The sequence below is a fragment of the Chinchilla lanigera genome, unplaced genomic scaffold, assembly GCF_000276665.1.
Source record: "Chinchilla lanigera isolate Chin_1 unplaced genomic scaffold, ChiLan1.0 scaffold00011, whole genome shotgun sequence".
Taxonomy (NCBI): domain Eukaryota; kingdom Metazoa; phylum Chordata; class Mammalia; order Rodentia; family Chinchillidae; genus Chinchilla; species Chinchilla lanigera.
The window spans coordinates 20,307,011-20,317,047 of NW_004955412.1; the positions used below are offsets into that span (position 1 = coordinate 20,307,011).

General features: G+C 44.3%; 1 protein-coding gene across 1 annotated transcript in view; it reads left to right on the plus strand.

The window, feature by feature from the left end:
- Positions 1-10,037, plus strand: part of Cbl (Cbl proto-oncogene, E3 ubiquitin protein ligase) — a gene marked incomplete at its 5' end in the record, with an annotated part of 81,529 nt that continues 71,492 nt past the window's right edge. Inside the window, 1 exon segment of the mRNA XM_005378327.2 lies at positions 1-333. Within this exon segment, the coding sequence (XP_005378384.1) occupies positions 142-333 (192 nt within the window).

Consider the following 10,037-nt stretch of genomic DNA (forward strand, 5'->3'; position numbering starts at 1 on the left):
GCCCACTCCGCTCCCGCGGCCGCTCCTCCCTCCGCCCGGAGAGCCGCCGGCGGCGGCCGGAGAGGCCCCTCCTTCGCGTCCTCCTTCTTTCCCTCGCTAGCGCAGCCGCCGACCCGGCTGGGCCCGCGACCCTCCCCGGCCATGGCCGGCAACGTGAAAAAGAGCTCAGGCGCGGGGGGCGGCGGCGGCTCCGGGGGCTCGGGCGCGGGCGGCCTGATCGGGCTTATGAAGGACGCCTTCCAGCCGCACCACCACCACCACCACCTCAGCCCGCACCCGCCGGGGACCGTGGACAAGAAGATGGTGGAGAAGTGCTGGAAGCTCATGGACAAGGTGAAGGCCTGCTGGGGACCCGCGGCGGGCGCGGGGTGGGCGTGGGCGGAGGGGCCGCGGTGAGGGGCGGGACGGACGGACGGACGGAGGAAGCTGGGGGAGGGGTCGGGGATCCCGACGCCGGGGGACCGGGGGCCGTGGGGGCGGGGAGGAGGCCGGAGGGCCGGGGTCGTGTGGGGGAAGGGCTGCCGTTGGGACTTGGGAACGTTGGGGTGCTTGGGGAGCGAGACAAAGGTGGGTTGGGGGCTGGGGTGAGGGTTGACTGGTAAGCCACCGGGGCGGAAGTGCGGTGGGGGTGAGGAGTTTGGGGCTCCGCAGGATGCAGAGATGTGGGTCGCGAAATTGGCCCTGGGAGACGAGAGGGATGGGGTGCGGAAGTGTGTACTGTAATTTACCGGTCAGGGCTCCTCGCTGGATGAGCCGAGGTCTGGTTATAGAATTAGGTTTATGGGCTCTGATCGAGGGATGTGGTGTCAGGACAACTCCGTCTAACTGTGCCCGGGGTGAGCATATAGTTTTTTCTCTTTAAAAATAACATACAGCATCAACATAAAAGAGAGAGAGAGGATTAAGTGGGGCAAGGAAGGAACTTTATGCCCCATCTGGCTCTGGTTCAAGTACGTTGTTATCCCTCGAAACTGTCTGTGCTGAGATATGCACTGATTAAACCACAAAGTTCTGGTTAGAACCATTATCTGCTGAAAGGTGGGTTGACTAAGCCTGCTAAACAGCACATTCTCCCTTGTTCTGACTTCCTCCCGAGCTCGCTGCTCACCCTTTCAGCTGGGCCCTACTTGTTTAGTAACGGGCCGGCTCCCTATTATTAAAGGACCTGACTTGCACTTGTTCACTGAGCCTATTCCTCCCTCCCCCACCTTTGCTCAGCAAGTGCGGAAAAAGTATCTTTTCAGTAGAGCCCTTTAAGTTTGTCACTTGGTAGAATTTTATTTCTTTATAGCGTGTCTGTGTAATGAAATTACAGCAGTTAGCCCCGTGTACTTAAGAGTGTATAGGAAGTCAAATATTTTGTTAGTGTTTTACTGACGTTCGTTTAATAATAATTTTGGCCAAATGTATACTGCAGATGCAAAGTGATTGGGAGGATCTGGCACATGAGAGTGGTGGTGTTTCCTCCACCACTAGTTTTCTTGGTTCCTCTCTGGGCCGAGGTTCCTCTTCTGTAAATTTCTTCATGGACTGTTTTGGACTAGAAGCAGCTAATAAAATGATTATTAAGCACTCGGCGAATATAAATGTGCTATATAAATGCTTAACAAGTCCTGTGTGACAATTAACACTGTGATAGTGCATACCAGTGGTTTCAGAGCCACTTTTTCAGGGCTGATTTTTTCCTCCTGTTAAATAATTGGTATTGCAGAAGGCCCTGGGTTCCATCTCCAGCACCCTCCCCCGATGGTCTTGTAATTGATAACAAGTGTCAGTTATTTTAGAGTATAATACTAGTGTTATATTGATTGTATATAGTGTACAATATGTTGTTTATATACATTGTAGGTTTTTTATATTGAGTACTGTAGTATTACTGTAGGTTGACTGTATTAGTGGTGTAGTACTGGTATTATTATAAATTATAATAAATCCATTACAGAAAATTAGGCACGTAAGGGAAACTTTAAATGTGCTGATATTTTTTTTTTTTTTGTAATTTTTAAAAATTTTTTTGTCTTTTTAAGATTGGGTCTCACTATGCAGTTCAGGCTGGCTTTGAGCTTACTTTGTAGCCCAGGCTGGTCTTGAACTTGCAGTGATCGTCCTGTCTCAGCCTCCTGAGTGCTGGGATGACAGGCGTGGGCTACCACGCCTGGCTAAATGTGCTGATACCTTTTAAAAAATGTTGAAGCTAGCCGGGCGTGCTAGCAGGGCGTGGTAGCGCACGCCTGTCATTCCAGCACTCTGGGAGGCTGAGGCAGGAGGATTGTTGTGAGTTTGAGGCCAGCCAGGAGTACAAAGTGAGCTCCAGGCCAGCCTGAACTGCATAGTGAGACCCTGTCTCAAAAAGTTAAAAAAAAAAAAAAAAAAAAAATCTACTCAACCAGGCTTGGTGGTGCAGGCCCGAAATTCCAGGACTCAGGAGGCTGAGGCAGGAGGATAATGGAGAGAGTTTGAGGTCAGCCTGTGTTACATAGTGAGGTCAAGGCCAACCTGAACTAAATACTGAGATCCTGTCTGAAAAAAACAAACAGACAAAACCAAAATAAAAAATATTGAATGTATTCAAAACCTGAAGTTTGTAGGTTGATGTTTTAGATATTTACTGTTAAGGACTAAAAAGTTTCCTCTAGTATAGAAAAAAAATGTATATTTCTAATTGGGTCTCATATAGGACATGTGAGTATATCAAAATTATACTGATAAGTTACCCCTCATTAAAAATAGTTTTTTAAACTTTTATGCTACTATAAATAGAGAATAAATTATAAATAGCCCTATTCTACATGATAGTCTCCCTTATCCCTTATCTCTTTAAAGTATGTGTATAAATTATGTATATTGAGCCGGGTGTGGTAGTGGTGGAACATGCTTGTAAATCCCAGCATAGAGGGAGGCTGAGGCAGGAGGATGGTAAGTTGTAGTTCCACCTGGGCAATTTAGACCCTGTCTCAAAATAAAAAATGAAAAGGGCTGGGGTAGCCTAGTGATAAAAACCTCTGGATTCAAACCTCAGTACCCCCCCAAAAAAACCCAAAACTTTGTTTTTTTTTTAATTTTTCTTTTTACCCATTCTTTTTGTTTTGTTTTGTTTTGTTTTGTTTTGTTTTGTTTTTCCTGGTACCGGGAATCAAACTCATGACCTTGCACTTGCCAGGCAGGTACTGTGCTGCTGAACTAAATCCCCAGCCTTAATTTTAATTTTAATTTTTAGTTTTTTAAAACCCAAAACTTTGTACATTGAGGTTTTTTTTGTCTTTTTGAGACAGGGTCTCACTGTGCAGTTCAGGCTGGCCTTGAGCTCACTTTGTAGTCCATGCTGGTCTCGAACTCATAGTGATCCTCCTGCCTCAGCCTCCCGTAGTGCTGTGGTTACAGATGTGCGCCACCACCCCTGGCTGCACGTTGAGTTTTGAGTTCTTCTACAAAGTGTTTGTTTGGGGGGAATAAAGTGGACTCAAAGATTTGAGTGGAAATGATTCAGCTCGCCTTGGTAGTTTAAAGGACAGTAGGCTTTTCTGACGGTTTCTATTCTATCCTGGGGAGGCGGATGTTGTATTCTTGTCTTGCTTGTCTGGGAAGCTGACCTCAGTATGTCTGTGCCCTGTGTCACATGTTACTAGTTGTGCTGAAACAGACGTGGTGCCTTCTGACGTATCAGTCCTGTAGGTCCACACTGCCTTCCAGACTTTCTCAATACTTCTGTCAGTTTGCCAGATTGCACCATCTTTTTACTCTTGGTGTTTTGAGCATAGGGAGTTTTCTTTTTTTTCTTAATTTTATTGCCAAAGATCTTTAATGGGTCACTGCACCTTCACATGGCATTAAGTACTGGTAGGAAAGAACTTACAGTCACATCCACAGATGTCCTGTATGTTTATTGAATTCAGTCTTTTTTTTGTTTTGTTTTGGTTTTTTGTTTTTTTCCAGTACCAGGAATCGAACTCATGACCTTGTGCTTGCCAGGCAGGTGCTGTGCCGCTGAGCTAAATCCCCAGCCCCTTGAATTCAGTCTTTCTTGTTCGGTTTTGAGACGGGGTCTCAATATGTAGCATAGGCTGGTCTCAAACTTGTGACCCTCAGGCCTTAGCTTCCTGAGTGCTGGGATTACAGGCTAGGATTACGCCTGGTGAATACAGTCTCTTAAATTGCATGCTTTGTCCTTATCATTGAAGCTCAATGACTCCTATTCTAGCCTACTATTAATCAGTTTATTTATTGACTCAGCACTGGGAACTGTCAGTCTCCTTCCCTCGCCCAGTACTAGAGGTATGCAGATAGAAAAATAAGCTGAAGTCGTGCATTCTGGTCAGCATAAACCCAGCTCACTAATTTACTAATACATTATTGAATTTAAACTCACAGGTGGAAAAATGCTTATGTTAGAACACTTACTAATCAAAAGGTAGGCATGCTCAGCGTCTAGGGTTTTTGTTTTTAGTTTATTTTGCTTCCTCAGGATATTGTAGTAAATACTTGTGTATGGCTAATAAGTAAAGAGGAACCGAGCAGGGAAGAGGAATGGCAAGTAGAGAAAGTCATAAATGACCTTAAATGTAAATGTCAAAGTACTAAGATACTTAAATGTAGTGAGAAATGTAAAATTCAGTGTGAAATACAGCAAGGTTGGCAGGCTTTTTCTTTATAGTGAGGGACATAGTACTTGAGCCTTTGTTGGTCACATGCTTGAACCTGTATACTCTTGCTTGTGTTACAAGTCTTTAGAAATGTAAAAGTCAGCCACATATGGTGGCACATGCCTGTATTCCCAGCACTCGGGAGGAGCACTGTGAGTTCCCCGCCCAGCCTGGGCTACATAGTGAGTGCAAGACCAGTCCAAACTATGCAGTGAGACCCTGTCTCAAAAAAACCCAGAAAACACACAGACCAAAAACATGTAAAAGCTGCACTTGGCTTGCAGATGTACTAGGGGAAGAAAAGCTGCATGTCATAATGTGTCCACCCCCAGAATGGCGTTGTGCTGGTAGTATTGTAGGGCTGCACTATATTTTTATTTTATTTTGGTGCTAGGGATGGAATCCAGGGCCTCACAAATGCTAGGCGAGTGCTCTGCCGTTGAGCTGCAAAGTCAGCCCTGTGCCCTCATTTTAAATTAGCTGGTATCATTAAACATTAAGGTATTTGTATTTACTTTTTTTTTTCCCCTAGTACTGGAGATTGAATCTTGGGCCTTCACATTGAGCTACATCCCTAGCCCTTGAGACAGGGATCTTAAATTCTACTTAGGCTGGGGCTTAAACTTGTGATCAGTACTTCTGCCTCAGCTTTCCTGAGTGCTGGGATTATAGGTGTGTGCCACTACTTTTGATTTGATTTTTTTTTTAATGGGATATAATTTATTAGAAAATTTCTTTCTGGTAAAGCTTGAGTTTAAAACAGTATTTTTGGTTTAAAAAGGTATTTTTTTTGAAACAGGGTCTCACTACATAGATTGGCATTGAACTTGTTGAGATCCTCCTACCTCAGCCTCCCAGCTGCTGGATTCACAGGCATGTGCCACCAGGCCAGGCTTAAAGTTTTTTCTGTTCTTTTCTTTTTTTCTTACAGACAGGGTCTCATTATGTAGTGGAGGCTGACTTTGAACTCACTGTGTAACCCAGGCTGGCCTCGAACTTCTGGCAGTTCTCCTGCCTTACTCTCCTGAGTACTGGGATTACAGTCATGCATCACCAAACACAGCTACATTTATTTATTTCTTGCAAAAGCCTTTTATTGGTAATCTTATATTATAGATGAAGACATGTAGGTGCAGAGAATAAATAATTTAGTTAACAGGGCAGCCTGAATCCAGGAGTCCCCCCTGCCCCCAAAAGTTTGTTTGTTTATTTATTTATTGTCCTTTTGAGACAGGGTTTCACTATTCAGTTCAGGCTGACCTTGAGCTCACTTTGTTGCCCAGACTGGCCTCAAACTTGAAGCAGTCCTCCTGCCTCATCCTTCTGAGTGCTGGGATTGCAGGCGTATGCCACCATGCCTGGCTCCCCAAAGTTTAGAAACTTCTTATTCTTTGTTCTCTGTAAAGTCACACCCACAAAAACCATTTTCAGTCTTCTGCTGCCGGAAAGGATGCTTCAGTCAGTCTCACACCACATATGCAGTGCTGGTCCCATTAGATGATAATGGAGCCCGCCATTTTAACACTAGTGCATATCACCAGGGTAGCAGTGCATCACCCCATGTGTGGTGACACTGGTGTAAACAGACCTCCAGTGCAAAGTACTCACCTGCACTTACTGTACTACGCAAGACTTGACAATAAAATGTATTAGCACTCTGGGAAGCTGAGGCAGGAGATTGGAGAGGCTGAACCCAGCCTGGGCATTTTATTTTACTTTTATTTTTATTTTAAGACAGGATTTTACTATGTAGCAGAGGTTGACCTCAAACTAAGACCGGTCCTCCTGCCTCAGCCTCATGAGTACTGGGATGACAGGCATGCTCCACCATGCCAGGCCTTTTTTTTTGTACCAGGAATCGTGCACTCGCCAGGCAGGCACTGTGCCGCTGAGCTATATCCCCGGTGCCTTCTACTTACTAAAAAAAAGTTAACTATAAAACACTGTGTTTTCCCCCAAATCTTGGCCTGGCTGTCCCAACGCCAGCTTGCAATGGCTGAAAGCTTCCTAGGCAATGGGGACAGTAGAAAAAAAAATGTTTTATCATACCAGCAGCAGCTTTATAGTCTTGTGCTTACCATGGCTCTTTGTTTTGGTTTTGCAGTGTTGGTATTTGATCGCGTCAAGAGGCCACATCAAGTGACTGACCTGTAGCATGTCACCTAAAGATGTGTTTCTCAGCCTGGCATGGTGGTACACACCTGTAATCCCAGTACTCTGGGACGCTGAGGAAGGAGGATCACAAGTTTGAGCCCAACCTGAGCAATTTAGTGACTCTGTCTCAAAATAAAGTCTTGGGTTCAAGCCTCTGTACCTTACACAGTACAGTATTATTTATTACTTTTTGTGGCTTTAGGGATTGAACCCAAGGCCTTTCATTATGCTAGGCAAGTGTGCTACTACTGAACTACATCCTTAGCCCTTTTAAAAAATCTTTATTTTGAGACAAGGTCTTGGCCCATTGCTGAGGCTGGCTTCAAAGTTGAGATTCTCCTGAGTAGCTGAGGTTTCAGGCATGTGCCGCCACACCCAACCATACTTCACTGTTATTTAATTTCATTTTACTGACATACACCTGTTCCCCCCCAACCCCCCCAGCTGTATAGGACCAACCCATGTTTTTGTTTTTTTGCTGGGGCGGTTTTCCGGTACTGGGAACCGAACGGACGACCTTGCGCTTGCCAGGCGGGCGCTGTGACGCTGATCTAAATCCCCAGCCCCGTCCAAACCATATTTTTACATAATCCGGTGTTTTCTGTCTCCTTTGGGATCCAGTTGGCAGAAAAATATTTTTTGGGTGCCTGAGTTAAAGGAACATTTACTAAAAGTGGTATTATCTTATAAAGATAGTATTGCAGTATTGTAAAACATGGATGTATTGTTTTTATGTCTTTTAAGAACTCCCCAAAGTATATAAAATTCTTATAATTTCTTATTGGATACAAAATATGAGTCAGTTGAATATTTCATTATCATTAGTGACAAATTTTGAAAGATACGTAGAGTAGGTTGGGCTTGGTGACATTCAGCCAGCACTCTAGGAGGCTGAAGCCGGAGAATTGCAAGTTTGAGCCCAACCTGGGCCATTTAGGGGCTTAGTGAGACCCTGTCTCAAAAAATAAAAAGAGTAGGAGATGGAGCTCAGTGTGAAGGCCCTGGGCTCAGGCCCTAGTACTGCCCATCTACCCAAGAAAAGTTATATAAAATTATATAGAGTAAAAGTAGGGAAGAAGATAATCTGCTCTGTTTCTTTTGTGGCTTTGGTTGAAGTGTTTGATGACTCTGTATAGGTAACCTATTTTTAATATGTTGTTAGTAGTATAAATACAATGAACTGTTAAGTCATTATCAGATCAGTCTTCCTGATCAGCGTTTTTATAGTATATTTACTTTTTATTTTTTTTGTCTTTTTAATTTTTTTTTTTTTCTTTTTGAGACAGGGTCTCACTATGCGGTTTAGGTTGGCCTTAAACTCACTTTGTAGCCCAGGCTGGTCTCAAACTTGCAGCGATCCTCCTGCCTCAGCCTTGTGAGTACTAGGATTGCAGGTGTCCGCCACCACGCCTGGCTTTTTTGTCTTTTTGAGACAGGGTCTCACTATGCAGTGCAGGTGGGCCTAGAACTCACAGCAGTTCTCCTGCCTTGGTCTCCCAAGTGCTGGGATTACATGTGGGCCACTCCTGAGGTGTCAATAAAGTTGTTAATTCTGTTTTACATTGGATTTGTTAGAAGAGGTGGATTGTAATAAGTAAGCCATTGTGAAATGTTTCACAATTAGCGCATTTGGTGCTGGAAGGAAATGGGTGGGAGTAGTCAAGCAAGAGCACTGGAAGCCTACCTCAGCTCTATGGCTGCAGCTCCCAGAAGGAAGGAAAGGGGTGGTGCATATCCATTGAGATCCAGGCACTGGGCAGGTAGGGTGCTACTGCCATGATGTGACCTTTGGACATTGACAGTGACAGTCTCCTCTCTGCAGCTTCTGGAATGGGTGCTAGTCCTGCCTAGTACTTGAGTACCTTCTTCCAGGCACTGTTTGCTGCCTTCTCCTTTGGCTTGGATCTGCCATGGAGGAAGGCTTTTTTTTTTTTTTTTGAGACAAGGTCTCACTCTGTAATTCAGGCTGGGTGGGCTTGAACTTACTATGGAGCCTAGGCTGGCCTCAAACACATGACAGTCCTCTTGCTTCAGCCTCCCTAGTGCTGGGATTATAAGCATGTGCCACCATGCCTGGCATTAAGGCTTTTTAGTTTTTCTTTTTTTTTTTTTTTTCCTCTGGTACCAGGAATCAAACTCATGACCTTGCGCTTGCCAGGCAGGCACGGTGCTGCTGAGTTAAATCCCCAGCCTTCATTAAGGCTTTTTAAAGGCCAGCTCATTGCTGCTTCTTTGAATGGGATGTGATCTTACTTCCTGACCCTTTTTTTGTGTGTGTGTTTTTGAGACAGGATCTTGCTGTGCAGTTCAGGCTGGCCTTGAGCTCACTTTGTAGGCCCAGGCTGGTCTTCTCCTGCCTCAGCCTCCCAAGTGCAGGTGTGTGCCACCACACCCAACTCACCCTTCCTTTTTTTTTAGGCCAATTTTCAACAATAGTACATAGCTGTAGCATGCTTTCAGGAAGTAGAAACTTAATTTGTGAGTCATAAAATGTACAGAACAAGCTCTCATCTCCAAATGAGTACGAGTACACTTTGCAGAGGTATACACAGTCTGTAGTTCAGGATTCGTTCTTCCAGCCTTTGCCCTCTTTCCTAAGTGGCTCTGAGAACAGTGGATGTGGACAGTGTCACCTTGAGGGTGGTTTACTGACTTTAGCAAGCAGTTGACGTATCATTTACTCTCTAGAACTGACAACCCAGTATTAGTAATTTCTTGTATGGTACAGCAATTTTACAATCTTTTTTTTTGAGACAGAACTTCATTATACAGTTTAGCCTGACCTTCAACTCATTGTGTATCCCAGGTTGGCTTCAAACTTGCTGTGATCTTTCTGTGTCAGCCTCCTGAGTGCTGGGATTACAGGCATGTGTCACCATGCCTGGCCATAACAGTTTATAATCTTCTCTCTGATTCATCAGAAATCTCATACAATATGGTTAAGATTAAGTAACCTTTCCAAGTCACTCAGTAACCTTTCCAAGTCACTCAGGAATTTTTTTTCTTGATATCTTTCAGATATACACAATGATAACATTCATCATAGGGAATTTGTACGTTTACATAATATGTCTTGTTTCCTTTTTTCCCATTCCTCTCCTCTCCCCTCCCTTTAACTCCTCCTCCCCTCCTTATTTACAAAAGCTTTGTTTCTGTTTTTTTTCCTTCTATTTTTATATTTCTTGTCCCTTCTTTCATTTTTCCCTACCCCCTCCCTTGTTCCCCTTCTTGTTTGAACATTTT